The 27,692-nt window shown below is 44.2% G+C and overlaps 1 protein-coding gene across 1 annotated transcript in view; it reads left to right on the top strand.

Moving 5' to 3' along the window:
• The window catches only part of HERC6 (HECT and RLD domain containing E3 ubiquitin protein ligase family member 6), a 118,825-nt gene that overhangs the window by 59,576 nt on the left and 31,557 nt on the right, over nucleotides 1-27,692 (top strand). The window contains exons 13-15 of the mRNA XM_077276388.1: nucleotides 352-488; nucleotides 9,793-9,909; nucleotides 25,081-25,188. Coding sequence (XP_077132503.1) covers nucleotides 352-488; nucleotides 9,793-9,909; nucleotides 25,081-25,188 — 362 coding nt within the window. The remainder of the gene's footprint in view (nucleotides 1-351; nucleotides 489-9,792; nucleotides 9,910-25,080; nucleotides 25,189-27,692) is intronic.

The following is a 27,692-nucleotide window of genomic DNA, read 5'->3' as shown; positions in this document are numbered from 1 at the left end:
TAAAGTTATTTTTTCATTCCTATTACTTTTGGCATATTACTAGCACTTGTTTTGCCATCAAGCTTGTCCTATTGCAAGAGGATTGTGAACATCACAGTAGGGTTTTTATACTTTTCTTTGTTAAATAAGATTTGGTTCAGGTGATCACCTAATCAGAAGCACATTAAGTAAAATGAGGTTTACTCTGGTTGGAATTCAACTGACACTGAAATGGAAGGCTGTCAGTCATGTAGAGAAGCTGATTTTTATAAAACTGTGCAGTGGTCTCTTAATTTTTGCCAGAGCTGTAGATACCAGTAACAAAAAATATCCTATTCTCAAAGCAGTGACTTCTCTGTTGTCATTTTTCAGAGGCATTATGGTCATCTTTGCTTGAACCTTCACTGACGAAGCAAATCCAAACGTTTAAGATTGCCTTGGTATTATCTGTTTTTGATCACAAGGATTCTACTAAGAATGTACTAGAAGTGCTAAAGAAGCTGTATAAGGTGAGTGTGAGCTGGGATGGAATCTGTGTGGTCTTATTTTAAAAACTACAAGTCGACAATTATGACTCCACCACAATTGTGACTCTTAAAATTTGCATATTTTTGTGCAATGCCAAACTTTGGGTGCGTAGTGGGTGGGGGGTTAACCTCCTGCTAAATTTGCTGCTTATTAATTCATTGGGCTTTTTTGATTGAGACCTGTGTATGAAAAGCAATCTTAGGCTACTTTCACACTTCCGTCGGTACGGGGCCGTCGCAAACCGTCGGCCCGACGTACCGACGGACGTTGTGCTAAATTTAGCACAACGTGGGCAGCGGACGCAGTTTTACAACACATCCGCTGCCCAGTGTGATGAGTGGGGAGGTGGGGGCGGAGTTCCGGCCGCTCATGCGTGGTCGGAAATGGCGGACACGTCGCACAAAAAAAGTTACATTGAACTTTTTTTTTGTGCGTCGTGTCCGCCAAAACACGACGCATCCGTCGCACGACTGATGCAACGTGTGCCCATCCGTCGCTTATTCAAGTCTATGGGCAAAAAAAAAGCATCCTGCAAGCACATTTGCAGAATCCGTTTTTTGCCTATAAGGACGGATTGCGACAGAGGGCAAAAGACGGAAGTGTGAAAGTAGCCTTAGGCTGGGGTCACACTATTGAAAAAACATTGCATAGCACTCGGAACACTGTTTATCTATGGGGCAGCTTCCATCACCGTTTGTTTTCTCTGGCATATTCTACGTGAGAGTGAAATCGCAGCATGCTGCGTTTGTATGCATATATTCCCCGAGTCTCGCCAATGCAAGTCTATGGGTGCGAGAAAAAAAAATCGAACACCACACATCAGTGTGACGTGCGACAAATACGCTCACATTTTCCTCATTTCAGCCCATTGAGCCATTAAATTCATTGGGGAAAAGCAGTGAGAAATGTAAAGCCATATGGATGTCATACGGATACATAGATGCGAGAAGATCGCATTGCAAACGCATTACACACAGATGACCATACGGAGAACATTTGTGCGACTATTGGCTGAGAAAATTGGACCAATTTTTCATACGTTAAGTGTGACTCCGGCCTTAAAGTTGTTGTCTGGTCTTCTTTTGAAAGTCTGCAGTCACTCTCTGTGGCTGGAGACTTCTGAATCCTTACATCGTGCACCCTGCATGCTGTGTTATGACCCCAATGGCGAGGGTCTCAGAGGAACGTGGAAGTCTGCAGAATACAAAAATCCAGCTCATAGGGCAGTGGTAACTGGGTTGACCATATATCTACTCCTAACGCCAACACTAGAAGTAGCCGGGGATCATTCCTACGTTGATTCTAGATGACACGCGCCAGCCGGAGAATCTAGCTACCCCTAGTAGAGGAAAACAAAGACCTTTCTTGCCTCCAGAGAAGGGGACCCCAAAGCTGGATAGAAGCCCCCCACAAATAATGACGGTGAGGTAAGAGGAAATGACAAACACAGAAATGAACCAGGTTTAGCACAGAGAGGCCCGCTTACTAATAGCAGAATAAAGAAAGGTCAACAAAAACCCTATCAAAATCCACACTGGAAATTCAAGAACCCCCGAACCGTCTAACGGTCCGGGGGGAGAACACCAGCCCCCCTAGAGCTTCCAGCAAAGGTCAGGATATAGATTTGGAACAAGCTGGACAAAAATACAAAACCAAAACAAATAGCAAAAAGCAAAAGGCAGACTTAGCTGATATAACTGGAACCAGGATCAGTAGACAAGAGCACAGCAGACTAGCTCTGATAACTACGTTGCCAGGCATAGAACTGAAGGTCCAGGGAGCTTATATAGCAACACCCCTAACTAACGACCCAGGTGCGGATAAAAGGAATGACAGAAAAACCAGAGTCAAAAAACTAGTAACCACTAGAGGGAGCAAAAAGCAAATTCACAACAGTACCCCCCCCTTAGTGAGGGGTCACCGAACCCTCACCACGACCACCAGGGCGATCAGGATGAGCGGCATGAAAGGCACGAACTAAATCGGCCGCATGAACATCAGAGGCGACCACCCAGGAATTATCCTCCTGACCATAGCCCTTCCACTTGACCAGGTACTGAAGCCTCCGCCTGGAGAGGCGAGAATCCAAGATCTTCTCCACCACGTACTCCAACTCGCCCTCAACCAACACCGGAGCAGGAGGCTCAGCAGAAGGAACTACAGGCACAATGTACCGCCGCAACAAGGACCTATGAAATACATTGTGAATAGCAAACGACACAGGAAGATCCAGACGAAAAGATACAGGATTAAGGATTTCCAATATCTTGTAAGGCCCAATAAAACGAGGTTTAAATTTGGGAGAGGAGACCTTCATAGGAACAAAGCGGGAAGAAAGCCATACCAAATCCCCAACGCGTAGTCGGGGACCCACACCGCGGCGGCGGTTGGCAAAGCGCTGAGCCTTCTCCTGTGACAACTTCAAGTTGTCCACCACATGATTCCAGATCTGCTGCAACCTATCCACCACAGAATCCACCCCAGGACAGTCAGAAGGCTCCACATGACCCGAAGAAAAACGAGGATGGAAACCAGAGTTGCAGAAAAAAGGCGAAACCAAGGTGGCGGAACTAGCCCGATTATTAAGGGCAAACTCAGCCAACGGCAAGAATGTCACCCAATCGTCCTGATCAGCAGAGACAAAACACCTCAAATAAGCCTCCAAAGTCTGATTAGTTCGCTCCGTCTGTCCATTAGTCTGAGGATGGAAAGCAGACGAAAACGACAAATCAATGCCCATCCTACTACAAAAGGATCGCCAGAACCTGGAAACGAACTGGGATCCTCTGTCTGACACAATATTCTCAGGGATGCCGTGCAAACGAACCACGTTCTGAAAAAACACAGGAACCAGATCGGAAGAGGAAGGCAGCTTAGGCAAAGGAACCAAATGGACCATCTTGGAAAAGCGATCACATATCACCCAGATAACGGACATGCCCTGAGATAGCGGAAGATCAGAAATGAAATCCATGGAGATATGTGTCCAAGGTCTCTTCGGGACAGGCAAGGGCAAGAGCAAACCGCTGGCACGAGAACAGCAAGGCTTAGCTTGAGCACAAGTCCCACAGGACTGCACAAATGACCGCACATCCCTTGACAAGGAAGGCCACCAAAAGGACCTGGCCACCAGATCTCTGGTGCCAAAAATTCCCGGGTGACCTGCCAACACCGAGGAATGAACCTCGGAAATGACTCTGCTGGTCCACTTATCCGGGACAAACAGTCTGTCAGGTGGACAAGACTCAGGCCTATCAGCCTGAAATCTCTGCAACACACGTCGCAGATCCGGAGAAATAGCTGACAAGATAACTCCATCTTTAAGAATACCAACAGGATCAGCGACTCCAGGAGCATCAGGCACAAAGCTCCTAGAAAGAGCATCGGCCTTCACATTCTTTGAACCTGGTAAATACGAGACAACAAAATCAAAGCGGGAGAAAAACAATGACCAGCGGGCCTGTCTCGGATTAAGGCGTTTAGCAGACTCGAGATACATCAGATTTTTGTGATCAGTCAAGACCACCACACGATGCTTAGCACCCTCGAGCCAATGACGCCACTCCTCAAATGCCCATTTCATGGCCAACAACTCCCGATTGCCCACATCATAATTTCGCTCGGCAGGCGAAAACTTCCTAGAGAAAAAGGCACAAGGTTTCATAACAGAGCAACCAGGGCCTCTCTGTGACAAAACGGCCCCTGCCCCAATCTCCGAAGCATCCACCTCAACCTGAAAGGGAAGTGAGACGTCAGGCTGGCACAAAACAGGCGCCGAAGTAAACCGGCGTTTCAACTCCTGGAAAGCCTCCACGGCAGCAGGAGCCCAGTTAGCTACATCGGAGCCCTTCTTGGTCATATCCGTCAAAGGTTTCACAATGCTAGAAAAATTAGCGATAAAACGACGGTAGAAGTTAGCGAAGCCCAAGAACTTCTGAAGACTCTTAACTGACGAGGGCTGAGTCCAATCAAGAATAGCTCGGACCTTGACTGGGTCCATCTCCACAGCAGAAGGGGAAAAAATGAACCCCAAAAAGGGAACCTTCTGTACACCAAAGAGACACTTTGAGCCCTTGACAAACAAAGAATTTTCACGCAAAATTTTAAAGACCAACCTGACCTGCTCCACATGCGAATCCCAATTATCAGAAAAAACCAAAATATCATCCAGATAAACAATCAAAAATTTATCCAGATACTTCCGGAAAATGTCATGCATAAAGGACTGAAAAACTGAAGGCGCATTGGAGAGCCCAAAAGGCATCACCAAGTACTCAAAATGACCTTCGGGCGTATTGAATGCGGTTTTCCATTCATCACCTTGCTTAATGCGCACAAGGTTGTACGCACCACGAAGGTCTATCTTGGTGAACCACTTGGCACCCTTAATCCGGGCAAACAAGTCAGACAACAGCGGTAAAGGATACTGAAACTTGACAGTGATCTTATTTAAAAGCCGATAATCAATACAAGGTCTCAAAGATCCGTCCTTTTTTGCCACAAAAAAGAATCCCGCACCAAGAGGGGAAGAAGACGGACGAATATGTCCTTTCTCCAGAGACTCCTTGATATATGAACGCATAGCGGTATGTTCAGGTACCGACAGATTAAACAGTCTTCCCTTAGGAAATTTACTGCCTGGGATCAAATCTATAGCACAGTCACAGTCCCTATGAGGAGGCAGTGCACTGGACTCAGACTCACTGAAGACATCCTGATAATCAGACAAATACTCCGGAACTTCCGAAGGCGTAGAGGAAGCAATAGACACAGGCAGGGAATCCCCATGAATACCACGACAGCCCCAACTTGAGACTGACATAGCCTTCCAGTCCAGGACTGGATTATGGGTCTGTAACCATGGCAGCCCTAAAACAACCAAATCATGCATTTTATGTAAAACCAGGAAACGTATCACCTCGCGGTGTTCAGGAGTCATGCACATGGTAACCTGTGTCCAATACTGCGGTTTATTTGCTGCCAATGGTGTAGCATCAATACCCCTAAGAGGAATAGGATTTTCTAATGGTTCAAGAGTAAAACCACAGCGCTTAGCAAATGAGAGATCCATGAGACTCAGGGCAGCACCTGAATCTACAAACGCCATGACAGGATAAGATGACAGTGAGCAAATCAAAGTTACAGACAGAATAAATTTAGGTTGCAAATTACCAACGGTGACAGGACTAACAACCTTAGCTATACGTTTAGAGCATGCTGAGATAACATGTGTAGAATCACCACAGTAGTAGCACAAGCCATTCCGGCGTCTATGAATTTTCCGCTCATTTCTAGTCAGGATTCTATCACATTGCATTAAATCAGGTGTCTGTTCAGACAACACCATGAGGGAATTTGCGGTTTTTCTATCACATTGCACCGAATTAGGTGTCTGTTCAGACAACACCATGAGGGAATTTATTTATCCGGAGAACAACGAGTAAATACCAAAAACAAATAATTTAAATATGACAATTGCTTTTATTATTACCAACATAAATTAATTTATATACAAATTAGATACATAGGTCATGATAAAACATGTGAATCACACCAAAGTGTTTAGATATGACACAGGATGGGGCATATCAGACTATAATCATAAATAAATAATGGGGGATCATTAGATGCTTTTAAATAAATATCAACAAATTCACTGGGGACAGTGCATCACAAATTGTGATTGCACTTCCTCCTGCTCATACCAGTGTACTCACACCATGTGCTAGAGACAAAAATAGATGGTTCAGTTAATCACCTACTGCCAGTGCAGCTTATCCTATGCACACACATGCTGCGATTAACTAATCCCTCATTAGTAAAAGACAATAGTAGCTGTATTTACCCATAATGAGGTCCGATATCCAGCTCCAACCTGTGTCAGGAACTTAGGGGTTCCTGACACAGGTTGGAGCTGGATATCGGACCTCATTATGGGTAAATACAGCTACTATTGTCTTTTACTAATGAGGGATTAGTTAATCGCAGCATGTGTGTGCATAGGATAAGCTGCACTGGCAGTAGGTGATTAACTGAACCATCTATTTTTGTCTCTAGCACATGGTGTGAGTACACTGGTATGAGCAGGAGGAAGTGCAATCACAATTTGTGATGCACTGTCCCCAGTGAATTTGTTGATATTTATTTAAAAGCATCTAATGATCCCCCATTATTTATTTATGATTATAGTCTGATATGCCCCATCCTGTGTCATATCTAAACACTTTGGTGTGATTCACATGTTTTATCATGACCTATGTATCTAATTTGTATATAAATTAATTTATGTTGGTAATAATAAAAGCAATTGTCATATTTAAATTATTTGTTTTTGGTATTTACTCGTTGTTCTCCGGATAAATAATATATCTATGAGTGATTATACCTACATAGGTCAAAAATAGTGTCTGGTGCCGTATAGAAATAACCATGAGGGAATTTGCGGTTTTGCGCTCCCGCAACCGCCGGTCAATTTGAATAGCCAGTGCCATAGTATCATTCAGACCTGTGGGAATGGGAAAACCCACCATAACATTCTTAATGGCTTCAGAAAGGCCATTTCTAAAATTAGCGGCCAGTGCACACTCGTTCCAATGTGTCAGCACGGACCATTTCCGAAATTTTTGGCAATACACTTCAGCCTCGTCCTGCCCCTGAGACATAGCCAGCAAGGCCTTTTCTGCCTGAATCTCAAGATTGGGTTCCTCATAAAGTAAACCGAGCGCCAGAAAAAACGCATCAAGATCAGCCAATGCCGGATCTCCTGGCGCCAGCGAAAAAGCCCAATCCTGAGGGTCGCCCCGTAAGAACGAAATAACAATTTTTACTTGCTGAGCAGAATCTCCAGATGAACAGGGTCTCAGGGACAAAAACAATTTACAATTATTCACGAAATTCCTAAACTTAAACCTGTCTCCGGAAAACAGTTCAGGAATCGGTATTTTAGGTTCTGACCTAGGATTTCTGATAACATAATCTTGTATGCCCTGCACACGAGTAGCCAGCTGGTCCACACTTGTAATCAAGGTCTGGACATTCATGTCTGCAGCAAGCATAGCCACTCTGAGGTAAAGGGGAAAAAGAAAAAAAAAACTCAGAATCTTCTTTCTTATAATCCCTCTTCTGCAATGCATTAAACATTTAATACTGGCCTGGCAAACTATTATGACCCCAATGGCGAGGGTCTCAGAGGAACGTGGAAGTCTGCAGAATACAAAAATCCAGCTCATAGGGCAGTGGTAACTGGGTTGACCATATATCTACTCCTAACGCCAACACTAGAAGTAGCCGGGGATCATTCCTACGTTGATTCTAGATGACACGCGCCAGCCGGAGAATCTAGCTACCCCTAGTAGAGGAAAACAAAGACCTTTCTTGCCTCCAGAGAAGGGGACCCCAAAGCTGGATAGAAGCCCCCCACAAATAATGACGGTGAGGTAAGAGGAAATGACAAACACAGAAATGAACCAGGTTTAGCACAGAGAGGCCCGCTTACTAATAGCAGAATAAAGAAAGGTAACTTATATGGTCAACAAAAACCCTATCAAAATCCACACTGGAAATTCAAGAACCCCCGAACCGTCTAACGGTCCGGGGGGAGAACACCAGCCCCCCTAGAGCTTCCAGCAAAGGTCAGGATATAGATTTGGAACAAGCTGGACAAAAATACAAAACCAAAACAAATAGCAAAAAGCAAAAGGCAGACTTAGCTGATATAACTGGAACCAGGATCAGTAGACAAGAGCACAGCAGACTAGCTCTGATAACTACGTTGCCAGGCATAGAACTGAAGGTCCAGGGAGCTTATATAGCAACACCCCTAACTAACGACCCAGGTGCGGATAAAAGGAATGACAGAAAAACCAGAGTCAAAAAACTAGTAACCACTAGAGGGAGCAAAAAGCAAATTCACAACAATGCTGTCAGGATTCTCCGGTGTTGCCAGCGAGAGCGAACAGTTGTGTGGCCGCAAGTATACGATTTGCATACATGTGGTCAGATGCTGTCTTGACGTGCTCCACTGAATTAAGCAAGGCTGAGCACATCTAGTCGGAAGTATGGAAATCACGTGGCCGTCCGCTCTCAAGCTTAAACACCATGTGATGCAGCGGTAGCACTGTATGCAGTGAAATGGCAGTGACCCAAGCAAGTTCAAACAAAACGTTCCTTTATTGTGTTACTTCACACAGTCTATTAGCAATACACAGTACACGACTTCTTCACACAGTCCATTAGAAATACACCATACATGGCTTTAGATTGCAGTCCGTACACAGGCCAGACTTCCCTTTGTCCCTTTGTCCAGTTTCCCTGGGGCAACCGCACGCTGGTAAAAGTCTCTTTACTCACGCTGTGCGCCACACGCTATCCTCCGGATTGCAGCCTGGCAAACACAAGACAGCCTGGGACGCACGGTGTCAGTCTCTTTGGTTCCTTTTGCCCGTGTTGCTCCACACACAATGAGCTCTGCAGACAACTGCTCTGTCTGTCCCTCATGGCCTCACTATGCCTCCATGCGCATTCTGGAGAGCACAAACAGCGCCCCCTAGCTGTAACGGGTCACTGCCTCACAACCATAAAATCATAACAGCATGCATAGTATGCAGCTACTTTAAGTAAATGCTATCCAAGAGTGAAATCTGCACATATGCCCTTAAGAAACTCTGGCTAAAGATTCAGAATAAGATTTAAGCCATGTTTACACGTTCAGTATTTGGTCAGTATTTTACCTCAGTATTTCTGAGCCAAAACCAGGAGTGGCTGATAAATACAGAAGTGGTGACTAGAGATGAGCGAATATGTTCGGCTCCCTCCTTATTCGGCAAGCTATAGCGCTTACTGAAGAAGCTGCAGCGGGAACCCGGATACCTGGAGCGCTCCGATAATCAGGTGTCCGGTGCTGCAGCTGCATGTGTCACGGCTGTGTGACAGTCACTCACAATATATGCATGAGGAGCCTGTTTGTTGTGACTGTCACACATCCGCGACACATGCAGCTGCAGCACCGGACACCTGATTATCGGAGCGCTCCAGGTATCCGGGTTCCCACTGCAGCTTCTTCGGTAAGCGCTATAGCTTGCAGAATAAGGAGGGAACCGAAGATATTCTCTCATGTCTAGTGGTGACGTGTTTCTATTATACTTTTCCTCTGATTGCTCCTCTCCTGGTTTTGGCTACAAAAACTGAGGTAAAATACTGACAGTGTGAATGTGAACTTACTGTTTAAACCTGATTCCTATCTAGTGTAGAATTTATAACCAACATTTCTGTATATTTGTGATGCAGGCAAACATGAAAGCTGGTTACAAAGTACCAATAAACTTCTTCTGCGTGCCTGAAGTCTCCATTGTAATCATCATCCCTGCAGACCTTCAAAACTGGCGGATCTATCAAAGGGAAACTGTGAGTAAATGATTTTACTTTCATAAAATTTCATGGGCAAAGCTGGTGTGTATTTTACCAAGAAACCACAACAGAAATACGAGGCTGACATTTGATTTCTGGCATAAATGTGTCTCCGGAGCCGCAGAAGTATTTGCCCTATTGTGGGATGCCAGTGGTTTCAGCCAGTTAAGGACTGACTATAGATATTAAATATCCTGGCAGCCTGCTCATAACTTGAAATGATGTTTTAGAAGTGTTTCTCCCTCTGTGCTCCTCCCTTTGCTCTAAGCTTCATGACCTCGCTCAGTGGCTTACCATCTCTGGTGGCAGACCACCGGCCACTAGGGGGCCCCATGATTTCTATGTACGCCCCTGTCCTCGCTGATACTAGACTGTATATCCCAAAGCCCAATCCTCACTGTCTGTGCAAGCAGTCACAGAGAAGTGTTAGTAAATGCTATTATTTTACATGGCGAAGATTGGTAAGAGTACATTTAAAGCACCACGCCGGCTTTTTCTTTAATTTTACTGTTGGGATGGTATCACTAATGTATGTTCCCTGCTCCTTGTAATATACCTACCTACCATCGTCTTCTGCCACTCCAGTCATTTTCTTCAGATTGTGACCTGTTGGATCATTCAAATGTTTGCTGAGTGATCTGGAGGTCAGTTCTAAATGTAACTCTTAAAACCCAAACAAGGGAGCGCTTGTGACTGTTAGATCAGATTTCCGGTCAGTCAGAAGATCCGGTCACAAGATAGCAGAACGGGACTGGAGCGGTACAGGGAAGAGTAGAAGACAGCAGCTGCTATGTATATTACTAGGGGTAGGGAACATGCACTGAGATCACTCCAGGGGTGAAATAGTAAAAAAACCTCAAAATGCTAAAGTTGTATGCAACATGTAAAATACTTTACACATTATATGACACATAACCCTAACAAAGCCATAACCTAGTCTTATCCCAGTCCTACCCATATCCATTCATATCCAATCTATCCCTATTGGTGATGAGCGAACGTTCTCGGATAGCGTGTTATCCGACCATGCTCAGGTGTTATCTGAGTATCTCGGGCATGCTCGGATAATATGTTAGAGTCCCTGTGGCTGCATGTTTTGTCGCTGTTTGACAGCCGCACCACATGCGGGGATTGCACAGCAAATCTGTCATGCTTGCATTTACCTTAAAGTGAACCTGTCAGCAGGATTGTGCACAGTAACCTACAGACAGTGTCAGGTCGGCGCCGTTATACTGGTTACAATGATACCTTGGTTGATGAAATCCGTCTTGTAGTTGTTGTTTAATCTTTAGTTTCAGTTTTGAGTTAATTATATACTTGTGCCCCCGGGGCGGCCTGTGGGGGGTCTTCATGTGGTGCTCTGATTAGATATTCATATGTGTGGCTTCTGACAGGTCACTGAACCCTCAATGACCTGCCCCTTATTTTACATACTGAATATAATATGGTTTGAAAATAAAAAAAATTCACATCCATCAGGCAGGATCTGGTGGCGATAATGTGGATAATAAGCCTGTTTTCATTTTATTTAGACATATAGTTTTGTTATAAAAAAATTATCAAAATGGTGCTGCTACTGCACAGGTGTGGCCAACGGCGCCATTTTGATTATGATAATTTTTTTTTTACAACAAAACTATATATCTAAATAAAATGAAAACAGGCATATTATCCACATTATCTCCGCCTGCTCCTGCCTGATGGATGTGAGTTTTTTTTTATTTTCAAACCATATTATATTCAGTATATAAAATAGGGGGCAGGTCACTGAGGGATCACTGACCTGTCATAAGCCATACAGATGAATATGTAAGCGGAGCACCCCATAAAGCCTGGGCAGTGCACAGCTAACACATACACAGATATGGCAGGAACCAGCCAAGCGGAATAGCAGGATACTGGTATCAGTGGTACAGAAACAAGAATGCCACCTGTAAGCCCTTGTGAAGGATTGCCGAGATAGGAAATGCAAAGTGCCCCATCTGGAATTATCTAGTCTGGTGACGATCTGACAATTATACACCCAGTAAAGTGGCAGCTGGACAGGTCGTGGATGGGAAGTATGTGTCCGCGAGATGCCAAGTCTCGGTAATGTAAGACCCGGAGAAGCAGGCTCCAGCACACTTAGTGCTGAGAGGTGTTTTTATGAGCTCAGATTATGGGTCCAGGCTTTACGAGCAGCTGAAAGAGCTGGGTGGGATCAGCTGGGTGGCTGCTCATGTACCTCCAGTCCAGGTCTTGGAAGGTCTGATTTAAAGCAGCTGGGGCTGGTGCATTTGAAAACATTAATCAGGCTTTTTTCTGGTTGTATAGGATTATTGTCTTTTTCCTGGCAGAGTGGCCTTTCAGCCCATGTTGATGCAGTACTTGTTTCACTGTGGATATTAACACAATCGTACCAGCTTCCGCCATCATCTTCACAAGGTCTTTTGCTTTTGTTATTGGGTTGATATGCACATGTCGGACCAAAGCACGTTCATCTCTGGGACACAGAACCCGTCTCCTTCCTGAGCGGTATGGTGGCTGGACATTCCCATCTTGTTAGCACTTGCATATAATTGTTTGTACAGATGAACGAGGCACCTTCAGGAATCTTAAAATTGTATCCAAGGATGAGCCAGACTTGTGCAAGTCCACAATTCTCTTCCTGATATATTGGCTGATTTCTTTAGACTTTCCCATGATGCTACACAAAGAAGCAGTGTGTTTCAGGTGTGCATTAAAATACATCCACATGTTTCTCTAATTAACTCAGATGTTGTAAAAAAATCAGAAGCTTCCAAACACATGACATCATTATATGGGAAATCTAGAATTGTTTAAAGGCATAGTAATCTTAGTATATGTAAACTTTGACTTTGCAGTAATTAATAAAAATGCCTTAAAACATTCTCTCTCTATCATTATTCTGGCATTTGGCAAATATGAATATTTATGGTAATCTATATTAACCTAAAACCGGAAAGATTTATTCAGATTTCATGTCAGATACTGAGAAAAAAATGCATATGTGTCTTTTTATATAGTATATTTAAACTTATGGTTTCAACTGCATGTATTCAACTTTTTTGTGATAACACCCTTAAAAATTTCAGGTGCAAGCAATTCCCTTCATAAGTCACATGCTTAGTTAAAGGAAGTCCATCTGTGTGCATCTAAGTGTCACATGGCCTGTCATTATATACATACATTTGCAGAAAAGCCACAGAAGCTGCAACACCATTAACCCCTTCATGACCTTGGGATTTTTCCCGTGTTCGTGTTTCGCTCCCCTCCTTCCCAGAACCATAACTTTTTTATTTTTCCATCAATATGGCCATGTGAGGACTTATTTTTTGCGAAACGAGTTGTACTTTTGATTGACATCATTGGTTTTACCATGTCGTGTACTAAAAAACGGGAAAAAAACTCCAAGTGCGGTGAAATTGCAAAAAAAGTGCAATCCCACACTAGTTTTTTGTTTGGATTTTTTACTAGGTTCACTAAATGCTAAAACTGACCTGCCATTCTGATTCTCCAGGTCAGTACGAGTTCATAGACACCAAACATGTCTAGGTTCTCTTTTATCTAAGTGGTAAAAAAAAATTCCAAACTTTGTTAAAAAAAAAAAAATTGTGCCATTTTCCGATACCCGTAGCGTCTCCATATTTTGTGATCTGGGGTCGATTGAGGGCTTATTTTTTGCGTTCCAAGCTGACGTTTTTATTTATAGCACTTTTGTGCAGATATGTTCTTTTGATCGCCCGTTATTGCATTTTAATTCAATGTCACGGCAACCAAAAAAACGTAATTCTGGCGTTTCAAATTTTTTTCTCGCTACGCCATTTAGCGATAAAGTTAATCAATTTTTTTATTGATTGGGCGATTCTGAACACGACGATACTAAATATGTGTAGGTTTGATTTTTTTATTGTTTTATTTTGAATGGGGCGAAAGGGGGGTGATTTAAACGTTTATATTTTTTTTATTTTTTTGACGTTTTTTTTTACTTTTTTTTTTTTACTTTTGCGATGCTTCAATAGCCTCCACGGGAGGCTAGTAGCTGGCACAACTCGATCGGCTCAGCTACATGGGAGCGATCATCAGATCGCTCCTATGTAGCTGAATTCCTGCATTGCTATGAGCGCCGACCACAGGGTGGCGCTCACAGCAATCCGGCATCAGCAACCATAGAGGTCTCAAGGACCTCTAAGGTTACTATGCAGATGCATCGCTGACCCCTGATCGTGTGACGGGGTCGGCGATGCGCTCATTTCCGGCCGATGGCCGGAAGCGCCGGTTAAATGGCGCTGTCAGCGTTTGACAGCGGCATTTAATTAGTTAATAGCGGTGGGTGGATCGCGATTCCACCCGTCGCTATTGCGGGTACATGTCAGCTGTTCAAAACAGCTGACATGTCCTGGCTTTGATGCGGGCTCACCGCCGGAGCCCGCATCAAAGCGGGGGTTCTGACCTCGGACGTACTATCCCGTCCGAGGTCAGAAAGGGGTTAAGCAAGAGCCACCACTAACCAAACAACACCATGAAGACCATAGAGATCTCCAAACAAGTCATGGACAAAGTATCTCTGATAATCCCCCGGAGCACCATCAAAATCGATTATCATCAATTAGAAAGAACATGGTACCACAGCTAACCTGCAAAAAGAGAGCTGCCCACCTAAACACTCAGACCGAGCATGGAGGGCTTTAATCAGAGAGACAGCAGAGAAACCAAAGGTAACTCTGAAGGAGCTGCAGAGTTCCCAAGCAGAGACTGCTTCATCCATACGACCACTACAAGCGAGACACTCCACAGAGGTGGCCTTTATGGAACAGTGGGCAGAGAAAAAAGCCTTTACTTACACACAAAAATTGTAAGGCTCATTTTGAGTTTGCCAAAAGACATGTGGGAGACTCCACAAATGTAGGAAGGTGCTATGGTCAGATGATACAAAAATTGAACTTTTTGGCCACCAAGGTAAGCGCTATGTCTGTCGCCAAACAAACACATCTCATCACCGCAAGAACACCATCCCCACAGTGAAACGTGATGGCAGCAGCATGCTGTGGAGATGTTTTTTGGCAGCAGGGACAGGAAAAATGGTCTGCGTTTTTGGGGAAGAAGATGGGTGGGGCAAAATACAGTTATGTTCTTCACCAAAATCTGTTTTAGTCTGCAGTGATTTAAGACTGGGACGGTGGTTCACCTTCCAACAAGAAAATGACCCAAAGCATACTGCTAAAACAACACTTTTTAGAGGAAAAATGTGAATGTTTTGGAGTGGCCTAGTCGAAGCCCAGACCTTAATCCAATAGAGAATCTATGGTCAGACTTGAAAATTGCTGTTTACCAGAGGAAACCATCTAACTTGAAGGAGCTGAAGCAGTTTTGCCTTGAGAAATGGGCAAAAATCCCAGTGGCAAGATGTGGAAAGCTCACTAAGACTTATCGAAAGCGACTTGCAGCTATAATTTCCACAAAAGGAGGCTCTACAAAGTACTGACTTTGGGGGTGAATAGTAAAGCACACTGAAGGTTTCTGTAATTTTGTCCTCCTTGTTGTTTGCTTCACAAAAAGAAAAAAACGAAATGTTCACAGTTGTAGGCATGATATTTACATAAACTGATGCAAACCCTAAAAAAAAAGTGAAATTCCAGGTTGTGGGTTAGCAAAACACAAAAATTGCCAATGGGGTGAATACTTTCGCAAGCCACTGTACTTCACAAGTGTCCCACTTCTCAAGCATCTTAATGAGGAAGCACAGTTTAATGTGGAATATTTAGATCCAAGGGCTTCTCAGTCTCTTGTCAACAAATAACTAAAATTGGGAGAAACCCTTTTTAGCTATTTAATTAAACCCTCATATCTCTGCAGTTTACAACTGCTTGCCATGAAATACTGGTTCAACAGGAATGTGTTCCTGCTCAGCGCCATTTACACAGCAACAACAGTAAAAGTACTAGTGATTCTTAGTCAAAGAAATGTCCATGCAAAAAAAACGGAGTGCATAGTAGATTATTATAAATTTACCGGAATGTGTTGCCCATGCTACACCAACATGATATTTCTGGAGGATACACTGATCCGTCATCCGTCAAACTCTGTACCGTTTCAATAAGGCCTCTTACTCAGCCCCTCTCTTATTTCTCATGCACCACAATTAAAAAATAGACGCGGGGAAAAAATTCCTTGGAAGTTCACATGGCCATGATTAAGACATCAAGTCGAAACGAGTCGGAATAACGCTGCTACTCCATGAATTCTTTGTGCATGAAGCTGTAAGATAAGTTTTATCTTTTATTTTCTTTGAGTGGATTACCATAATAATAATTTTTAAAATGAAGAAATAAGCAAAAAAATTTCACTTCAAATTCCTGCTGGATTTTTTCGTATCTTTTTCTATGGACTGTGTGCTCCACCTTCCGTGCAGGAGCAGATGAGAGGTAGCAGATCATCAGGTGAGCTGACCACTTGCGTGTTTTTGTATGATTAAAAAATGTTCAGGAACATAAAAAATACTGGAAAGATGGAGGTTACATTAAAGGATCACTACTGACATATATGGCAGACAATTTTAAATATAACAGTATAACCACAAATAGCAACCAATAAATGAATGGCAAATTATATTCATCAATAAGACTGCATATCAATATCAAAATATTAAATAAAGTGCTTAGTGCAAATAGATTATTTATTAAAATATTTATCCATTAATGCCATTAATATCACAATTGGCCACTAGGTGGTACTCTAGTTCAGAAAATTAGAGGAGTGAATATATTTGCTGCCAAGATCAAGCCAACACAGCTATAACAGCGTTCTAGGTACAAATCCACAGACAATAATGTTTAGACTATATACATATTCTAAGGTGCAATATCCAATCAAAATAAATACATATTAATATATAGATCAACCCCAACTGTGTCCTGCAAACTAGGAGATACAAGTGGCCGATGTGATTAATGAATGGAGTTTTTAAACACCGCAAGTAATTAACTGGAGAATTCAGAGTCCGCTGTGTGTGTTGCTGTCAGGACCTAAACCTCCCGCCCCGACGCGTGCATTTCGCTGCCCTGCTTCAGAGGTAGGCTCAGGAACACTGTCTCATTAAGTTCTTTCACAGGTTTATTATATATATATGGCATAAATAGTGTTGAGCGATACCGTCCGATACTTGAAAGTATCGGTATCGGAAAGTATCGGCCGATACCGGCAAAGTATCGGATCTAATCCGATACCGATACCCGATACCAATACAAGTCAATGGGACTCAAGTATCGGACGGTATTCCTGATGGTTCCCAGGGTCTGAAGGAGAGGAAACTCTCCTTCAGGCCCTGGGATCCATATTAATGTGTAAAATAAAGAATTAAAATAAAAAATATTGCTATACTCACCTCTCCGACGCAGCCTGGACCTCACCGAGGGAACCGGCAGCGTTGTTAATAATAAATAATAATAATCTTTATTTTTATATAGCGCTAACATATTCCGCAGCGCTTTACAGTTTGCACACATTATCATCGCTGTCCCCGATGGGGCTCACAATCTAAATTCCCTATCAGTATGTCTTTGGAATGTGGGAGGAAACCGGAGTACCCGGAGGAAACCCACGCAAACACGGAGAGAACATACAAACTCTTTGCAGATGTTGTCCTTGGTGGGGTTTGAACCCAGGACTCCAGCACTGCAAGGCTGCTGTGCTAACCACTGCGCCACCGTGCTGCCCATTGTTTGCTTAAAATGCGCGCGTTTCCTGCTTCCCGCGACGTCACGGCTTCTGATTGGTCGCGTGCCGCCCATGTGGCCGCGACGCGACCAATCACAGCAAGCCGTGACGTAATTTCAGTCCTGAATGCAGAAATAGGCATTCAGGACCTGAAATTACGTCACAGCTTGCTGTGATTAGTCGCGTCGCGGCCACATGGGCGGCACGCAACCAATCACAAGCCGTGACGTAATTTTAAAAATGCGCGCGTGTCCTGCCTCCCGTGACGTCACGGCTTGTGATTGGTCGCGTCGCCCATGTGACCGCGACGCGACCAATCACAAGCCGGAACGTAATTTTAAAATCCTGAATGCCTAGAATTAGGCATCCAGGACCTTAAAATTACGTCACGGCTTGCTGTGATTGGTCGCGTCGCGGCCACATGGGCGGAACGCGACCAATCAGAAGCCGTGACGTCGCGGGAAGCAGGAAACGCGCGCATTTTAAGCAAACAACGCTGCCGGTTCCCTCGGTGAGGTCCAGGCTGCGTCGGAGAGGTGAGTATAGCAATATTTTTTATTTTAATTCTTTATTTTACACATTAATGTTGTATTTTACACATTAATGTTGTTTCGATACCGATACCCGATACCACAAAAGTATCGGATCTCGGTATCGGAATTCCGATACCCGCAAGTATCGTCCGATACCCGATACTTGCGGTATCGGAATGCTCAACACTAGGCATAAACCATGATGAGGACAAAGTAAACATGGCCCCTCAGGACAAAACAAGAAAATAAAACAAAATAGTATATTAGTCCATTCATGTGTGGGGAAAACTGCCCGCTCAGCAGAAATCAGCATCCAAAGCTTCAGTTTCCTTCACAAGACACAACGCACTGGAGCTCCATTACCTACCAAACGCTGACTGCCTCTGGAAGCCAGCTATTTAAGCCCCAGACAACACCCTGGGGTGGAGATAAGGTGAACATCCTCCCACTCACTCTATGGATGTCCACATAAAAGCTAGTCCATTATAAGCTCGCTGCCTCGGGGTAATCCTTGACGCTGATCTCTCCTTCAAACCACATATCCAAGCCCTTTCCACTTCCTGCCGACTTCAACTCAAAAATATTTCACGAATCCGTTCATTCCTCAACCAAGAATCTGCAAAAACCCTAGTCTATGCCCTCATCATCTCTCGCCTTGACTACTGCAACCTCCTGCTCTGTGGCCTCCCCTCGAACACTCTCGCACCCCTCCAATGTATTCTAAACTCTGCTGCCCGACTAATCCACCTGTCCCCCCGCTATTCCCCGGCCTCTCCCATCTGTCAATCCCTCCACTGGCTCCCCATTGCCCAGAGACTCCAGTACAAAACCCTAACCATGACGTACAAAGCCATCCACAACCTGTCTCCTCCATACATCTGTGACCTTGTCTCCCGGTACTTACCTACACACAACCTCCTATCCTCACAAGATTTCCTTCTCTACTCCCCTCTTATCTCCTCTTCCCACAATCGCATAAAAGATTTCTCTCGCGTATCACCCCTACTCTGGAACCCTCTACCACAACACATCAGACTCTCGCCTACCATCGAAATCTTCAAAAAGAACCTGAAGACCCACCTCTTCCGACAAGCCTACAACCTGCAGTAACCACCGATCAACCAAACCGCTGCACGACGAGCTCTATCCTCACCTACTGTATTCTCACCCATCCCTTGTAGATTGTGAGCCTTCGCGGGCAGGGTCCTCAACTCCTCCTGTACCAGTTATGACTTGTATTGTTTAAGATTATTGTACTTGTTTTTATTATGTATACCCCTCCTCACATGTAAAGCGCCATGGAATAAATGGCGCTATAACAATAAATAATAATAATAATAATAATAATAATAAATTAGCATAACCCCTCCAGCACTTATTGTGCTGGAAAAAACTCTGGGTTTTATATCACTGACTCAATCAAGCGTAGTGACACATATCTCCCCTCCAGTACTTTACCAGTGACTTTGTCAAAAGGGATTATCGGGGACTTTTCATTTTTTCATATTGGGATAAAAACTTACCAGCGCATACTTGGTAACTACCTACATGTTCTGTCCGGCAATGATCTCTGCCAGCTCAGAGTGGTCACGTACTGCTCATGCTGGCTATTGTCCTGTTACCGGTAATGTCATTGTAAGAAGGTAAAACACAAGAAGAGTCTGGGGGCGGTTACCTTCTCGGCTCTATGCCTGGAACCATTGAGCTGTGCTGCAGGTTCCCCAAGGGGCAGACTTAGAGACTGGGACAGGAAGGAAGCGGGCAGAGAGCGGGAAAGGCACGCGCGCAGGGGACAGAGCAGCCTGAGCAGCTTGCAGAGCAGGGTGCAGCTGCGCTCTGGAGAGAGAGAGCTCCCGGTCTGAGGACTAATAGAGGGAGACTGCCCAGAAAGACTGCATCTTGTGAGTACATGAAAGCGGACTCTGCTGTGACTGGAGAGGGGCGCTTTGAGACCTGTGTAGAGACATTGGCCCGTGCAGAGACTTCGACCCCCTGGTCCCCGCGGTATCAGTACAGAGACTGCGATTCCTGGTACAGTGACTTAACAGTGCAGAGCCCCTGATTCCTGGTACAGAGACTTAACTGTGCAGAGCCCCTGATTCCTAGTACAGAGACTTAACAGTGCAGAGCCCCTGATTCCTGGCTGTGCTGTAAAAGCTAAAGACTCAGAGCCTGTGCATACCACATTAACTCCCGAAACCCCAGGCAGCAGGCTCCTACAGACTACTCCGCCCACGGACAACAGAGGGACGACAAGTGCCGCTGTTTCTCGGCGCCTACGTTGGAGAAGACGACCCTCCAAGCAAGTCCTCATCAGACTGATAAGTGTCCTTTTCTCAAGAAATCCTACTTAATTGTGTTATATTGTTTGACTCCCATATTTTTGCTCTGTTTTGTTGCTAGTTATTTTCCATTTCTTCCTCCCTGCGAGGAGAGCCTAATTCCTGTTATTAAACCCCTCAACTGTTGGTCTGTCTGTTCCGTGGTGCCTAACTGCGGGGAGCACTATGTCCCGGAACACAGCGAAATACTTCCGGGACATAGTGCGGCGGCGCATGCGCACTAATGCTTTTCAGCTTTGCCCGCAGTTGGGCAAAGCATACTGCGCGTGCGCAAGGCAAGACTGCATTGCGCACGCGTGTACTACGGAGGAAACCTACTGCAATTCAAAAAAACATTGCGGCCAGCGGGAAAGGAAGGGGTGAATGAAACAAGAGAAAACATCGCCCATCGGACCGGACACAGGGCCCGCCAAATTCAGGTGACAGAGTCCCTTTAACCCTTAGGCTGGGATTACACAAGCGAGAAATACACCCGAGTCTCACATGTTAATACCTGGCCCTGCCACAGGCACTCAGGAGCAGAGCGTGTGGCTCCATGTATTGCTATGCGGCCCCACGCTCCACTCCTGAGTGACGGCGGCAATGCTGGGTATTAGGCTGGGGTCACACATGCGTGTTTTACGGACGTAAGAGCGCAGAAACTACGTCCGTAAAACTCGCATTACATACGGCACAATTATTCTCAATGGGGCTGCTCCTATCAGCCGTATATTACGGTTCAGTATTATACGGCTTTCTACGGCCGTACAAAATCGCAGCATGCTGCGTTTGTCAGCGTATTGCACAAAAAAATCGCCAATGAAAGTCTATGGGGGCGAGAAAAATACGGATTCCACACGGACCAGCAGTGTGACTTGCGAGAAATACGCAGCGGTGTTAGTGAAAAGTCGGTAATTCAATTGCCGGCTTTTCATTTCTCCTGGACAAACCCGACAGGATATGAGACATGGTTTACATACAGTAAACCATCTCATATCCCCTTTTTTTTGCATATTCCACACTACTAATGTTAGTAGTGTGTATGTGCAAAATTTCAGCGCTGTAGCTGCTGAAATAAAGGGTTAAATGGCGGAAAAAATTGGCGTGGGCTCCCGCGCAATTTTCTCCGCCAGAATGGTAAAGCCAGTGACTGAGGGCAGATATTAATAGCCAGGAGAGGGTCCATGGTTATTGGCCCCCCCGTGGCTGCAAACATCTGCCCCCAGCCACCCCAGAAAAGGCACATCTGGAAGATGCGCCTATTCTGGCACTTGGCCACTCTCTTCCCACTCCCTGTAGCGGTGGGATATGGGGTAATGAAGGGTTAATGCCACCTTGCTATTGTAAGGTGACATTAAGCCAGATTAATAATGGAGAGGCGTCAATTATGTCACCTATCCATTATTAATCCAATTGTTTGAAAGGGTTAAAAAACACACACACATGATTAAAAAGTATTTTAATGAAATAAACACAGCGGTTGTTTTAATAATTTATTGCTCTCTCAATCCATTTGCAGGCCCTCGCTTGGCAAAATAATAAACGCACAATATACATACCTTCTGATGAAACGTCACGTCCCACGAAGTAATCCATCTGAAGGGGTTAATTATTTTACAGGCAGGAGCCCTGCTAATGCAGCGGTGTGCTTGTGCTTGTAATTCCCCGGCGAATTAAGGAAATGTAGGTCATTGACCTACATTTCCTTCAGTCGCGGTGATGCGCTCCCTGGTGGATGTCCTCATATGACCTGGAGCGTGGGAAAAAGTTCCCAGGCTGCAGTTCATGAGAACATCCAGCAGGGGCGCATCACCGCGACTCAATGTAAGTACAGATCCAGCTTTCCTTTCAGCACCCGGGGGATTACAGGCACGAGCGAGTGGTTTATCGCAGCTCGTGCCTGTAATATTAGTTAACCCCTTCAGATGGATTACCTCGTGGGACGAGACGGTTCAGCTGAGGGTATGTATCTTGTGCGTTTATTATTTTGCTAAGCGAGGGCCTGGAAATGGATTGAGAGAGCAATAAATTATTAAAACAACCGCTGTGTTTATTTCATTAAAATACTTTTAAATCATGTGTGTGTGTTTTTTTTAACCCTTTCAAACAATTAGATTAATAATGGATAGGTGTCATAATTGACGCCTCTCCATTATTAATCTGGCTTAATGTCACCTTACAATAGCAAGGTGGCATTAACCCTTCATTACCCCATATCCCACCGCTACAGGGAGTGGGAAGAGAGTGGCCAAGTGCCAGAATAGGCGCATCTTCCAGATGTGCCTTTTCTGGGGTGGCTGGGGGCAGATGTTTGCAGCCAGGGGGGGCCAATAACCATGGACCCTCTCTAGGCTATTAATATCTGCCCTCAGTCACTGGCTTTACCATTCTGGCGGAGAAAATTCCGCGGGAGCCCACGCCAATTTTTTCCGCCATTTAACCCTTTATTTTAGCAGCTACAGCGCTGAAATTTTGCACATACACACTACTAACATTAGTAGTGTGGAATATGCAAAAAAAAGGGGATATGAGATGGTTTACTGTATGTAAACCATGTCTCATATCCTGTCGGGTTTGTGCAGGAGAAATGAAAAGCCGGCAATTGAATTACCGGCTGTTCACAGATATCGCGCTGAATGAAATCTAAATACAGAATATATATATATATGTGTCTCAATGACATATATATATATATATATATATATATATATATATATACACTCACCGGCCACTTTATTAGGTACACCATGCTAGTAACGGGTTGGACCCCTTTTGCCTTCAGAACTGCCTCAATTCTTCGTGGCATAGATTCAACAAGGTGCTGGAAGCATTCCTCAGAGATTTTGGTCCATATTGACATGATGGCATCACACAGTTGCCGCAGATTTGTCGGCTGCACATCCCAAAGATGCTCCATACAAGGCAGGATGGATCCATGCTTTCATGTTGTTTACGCCAAATTCTGACCCTACCATCCGAATGTCGCAGCAGAAATCGAGACTCATCAGACCAAGCAACGTTTTTCCAATCTTCTACTGTCCAATTTCGATGAGCTTGTACAAATTGTAGCCTCAGTTTCCTGTTCTTAGCTGAAAGGAGTGGTACCCGGTGTGGTCTTCTGCTGCTGTAGCCCATCTGCCTCAAAGTTCGACGCACTGTGCGTTCAGAGATGCTCTTAGGCCTACCTTGGTTGTAACGGGTGGCGATTTGAGTCACTGTTGCCTTTCTATCAGCTCGAACCAGTCTGCCCATTCTCCTCTGACCTCTGGCATCAACAAGGCATTTCCGCCCACAGAACTGCCGCTCACTGGATTTTTTTTCTTTTTCGGACCATTCTCTGTAAACCCTAGAGATGGTTGTGCGTGAAAATCCCAGTAGATCAGCAGTTTCTGAAATACTCAGACCAGCCCTTCTGGCACCAACAACCATGCCACGTTCAAAGGCACTCAGATCACCTTTCTTCCCCATACTGATGCTCGGTTTGAACTGCAGGAGATTGTCTTGACCATGTCTACATGCCTAAATGCACTGAGTTGCCGCCATGTGATTGGCTGATTAGAAATTAAGTGTTAACAAGAAGTTGGACAGGTGTACCTAATAAAGTGGCCAGTGAGTGTATATATATATATACACTCACTGGCCACTTTATTAGGTACACCTGTCCAACTTCTTGTTAACACTTAATTACGGATCAATATTTTGGGAACATTTCTCCGTATTACGGCCGTAGTACGGACGTATAATACGTGGCGTATTGTCTTACGCCAAGTGTGACCCCAGCCTTAACATGCCAGACTCGGCCGTATTTCTCGCATGTGTGATCCCGGCCTTAGGGTATGTGCACACGTTGCGGATTTTGCTGCGGATCCACAGCGGTTTTCCATGAGTTTACAGTACCATGTAAACCTATGGAAAACAAAGTACGCAGTGCACATGCTGTGGAAAATAACGCGCGGAAACGCTGTGTTGTTTATTCAGCAGCATGTTCATTCTTTGTGCGGATTCCGCAGCGGTTTACACCTGCTCCATTATAGGAATCCGCAGGTGTAAAACCGCAGGTGGAATCCGCACAAAAACCGCATAAAATCCAAGGTAAATCCACAGGTAAAACGCAGTGCTTTTTACCTGCGGATTTCTCAAAACAGGTGCAGAAAAATCCGCAGAGGTTCCATCTACGTGTGCACATACGCTTATAACTATCCTAACAAAAAAAAAAATGTTGTTTCCAAAATTGTTCTGATGTAAAGTAGACATGTGGGAAATGTTATTTATTAACTATTTTGTGTGAAATATCTCTCTGATTTAAGGGCATACAAATTCAAAGCTTGAAAAGTGCTAAATTTTAAAAAATGTCTGCCATATTTCTGTTTTTTCATAAATAAACGCAAGTAATATCAAAGAAATGTTACCACTAACATGAAGTACAATATGTCACGAAAAAACTGTCTCAGAATCAGCGGGATCCGTTGAAGCGTTCCAGAGTTATAACCTCATAAAGTGACAATGGCCAGAATTGTAAAATTTGCCTGTTCATTAAGCTGAAAATTGGCTCTGTCACTAAGGGATTAAGGCTCATTCTCTCTACATTGTTTTCACAGGAGACTGAAAATATTGCATCACTTCCAATATATTGTCGTTATCCATTCATCCTTACATTTGACATCAAGGTTCAGTATTTGCTTGTGGATGCTTTACTGAAGAAAGAAGTAAGTTCCCTTTTTAAAATTGAATAAGGCTGGAATGACACATGAGGTTTTTTAACCCCTTTCTGCCATTGGATGTACTATTCCGTCCATGTGGGGTGGGCCCTAATTCCCAAGGACGGAATAGTGCGTCCAGCGCGATTGGCCGCGCTCACGGGGGGAGCGTGGCCGATCGCGGCCGGGTGTCAGCTGCCTATCGCAGCTGACATCCGGCACAATGTGCCAGGAGCGGTCACAGACTGCCCCCGGCACATTAACCCCCGGCGGTATAGGGAAGCATCGCGCAGGGAGGGGGCTCCCTGCGTGCTTCCCCGAAGCAACGCGATGTGATCGCGTTGCTGCAAGGGTCTCTTACCTCCTATCCCTGCAGGCCCCGGATCCAAAATGGCCGCGGGGCTGCATCCGGGTCCTGCAGGGATTACTTCCGGGTGCAGACCAGGCTCTGGTAAGCCTGCAGCACTGGAACTCAGATCGGTGATCTGACAGAGTGCTGTGCAAACTGTCAGATCAGCGATCTGTGATGTCCCCCCCGGGACAAAGTAAAAAAGCAAAAAAAAAAATTTCCACATGTGTAAAAAAAAAAAAAAAAAAAAAACCTAAATAAAGAAAAAAAAATATTATTCCCATAAATACATTTCTTTATCTAAATAAAAAAAAAAAATCAAACAATAAAAGTACACATATTTAGTATCGCCACGTCCGTAACGACCCCACCTATAAAACTATATCACTAGTTAACCCCTTCAGTGAACACCGTAAAAAAAAAAAAAAAAGAAACGAGGCAAAAAACAACGCTTTATTCTCATACCGCCAAACAAAAAGTGGAATAACACGCAATCAAAAAGACGGATGTAAATAACCATGGTACCGCTGAAAATGTCATCTTGTCCCACAAAAAACGAGCCGCCATACAGCATCATCAGCGAAAAAATAAAAAAGTTATAGTCCTCAGAATAAAGCGATGCCAAAATAATTATTTTTTCTATAAAATAGTTTATATCGTATAAAAGCGCCAAAACATAAAAAAAATGATATAAATGAGGTATCGCTGTAATCGTACTGACCCGAAGAATAAAACTGCTTTATCAATTTTACCAAACGCGGAATGGTATAAACCCCTCCCCCAAAAGAAATTCATGAATAGCTGGTTTTTGGTCATTCTGCCTCACAAAAATCGGAATAAAAAGCGATCAAAAAAAATCTCCCGTGCCCAAACATGTTACCATTAAAAACGTCAACTCATCCCGCAAAAAACAAGCCCTCACATGACTCTGTGGACTCAAATATGGAAAAATTATAGCTCTCAAAATGTGGTAACGCAAAAAATATTTTTTGCAATAAAAAGCGTCTTTCAGTGTGTGACGGCTGCCAATCATAAAAATCCGCTAAAAAACTGCTATAAAAGAAAATTAAACCCCTCTTCATCACCCGCTTAGTTAGGGAAAAATAAAAAAATTAAAAAAAATTATTTATTTCCATTTTCCCGTTAGGGCTAGGGCTAGGGTTAGGGCTAGGGTTAGGGCTGGGGCTAGGGTTAAGGCTACAGTTAGGGTTGGGGCTAAAGTTATGGTTAGGGTTGGGGCTAAAGTTAGGGTTAGGGTTTGGATTACATTTACGGTTGGGAATAGAGTTGGGATTAGAGTTAGGGGTGTGTCTGGGTTAGAGGTGTGGTTAGGGTTACCGTTGGGATTAGGGTTAGGGGTGTGTTTGGATTAGGGTTTCAGCTATAAATGGGGGGGTTTCCACTGTTTAGGCACATCAGTGGCTCTCCAAACGCAACATGGCGTCCCATCTCAATTCCTGTCAATTTTGCAGTGAAAAGTCAAACGGCGCTCCTTCCCTTCCGAGCTCTCCCATGCGCCCAAACAGTGGTTTACCCCCACATATGGGGTATCAGCACACTCAGGACAAATTGTACAACAACTTGTGGGGTCCCATTTCTTCTCTTACCATTGGGAAAATAAAAAATTGGGGGCGAAAAGATAATTTTTGTGAAAAAATATGATGATTTTTTATTTTTACGGTTCTGCATTATAAACTTCTGTGAAGCACTTGGTGGGTCAAAGTGCTCACCACACCTCTAGATAAGTTCCTTAGGGGGTCTACTTTCCAAAATGGTGTCACTTGTGGAAGGTTTCAATGTTTAGGCACTCTCCAAACGCAACATGGCGTCCCATCTCAATTCCAGTCAATTTTGCATTGAAAAGTCAAATGGCGCTCCTTCGCTTCCGAGCTCTGTCATGCGCCCAAACAGTGGTTTACCCCCACATATGGGGTATCGGCGTACTCAGGACAAATTGTACAACATCTTTTGGGGTCCATTTTCTCCTGTTACCCTTGGTAAAATAAAACAAATTGGAGCTGAAGTAAATTTTGTGTGAAAAAAAGTTAAATGTTCATTTTTATTTAAACATTCCAAAAATTCCTGTGAAACACCTGAAGGGTTAATAAACTTCTTGAATGTGGTTTTGAGCACCTTGAGGGGTGCAGTTTTTAGAATGGTGTCA

Source organism: Ranitomeya variabilis, chromosome 1 (genome assembly GCF_051348905.1).
Source record: "Ranitomeya variabilis isolate aRanVar5 chromosome 1, aRanVar5.hap1, whole genome shotgun sequence".
Classification (NCBI taxonomy): Eukaryota; Metazoa; Chordata; class Amphibia; order Anura; family Dendrobatidae; genus Ranitomeya; species Ranitomeya variabilis.
Note: the sequence above shows the minus strand (reverse complement) of the source record. Positions and strands in the feature narration are given on the sequence as shown.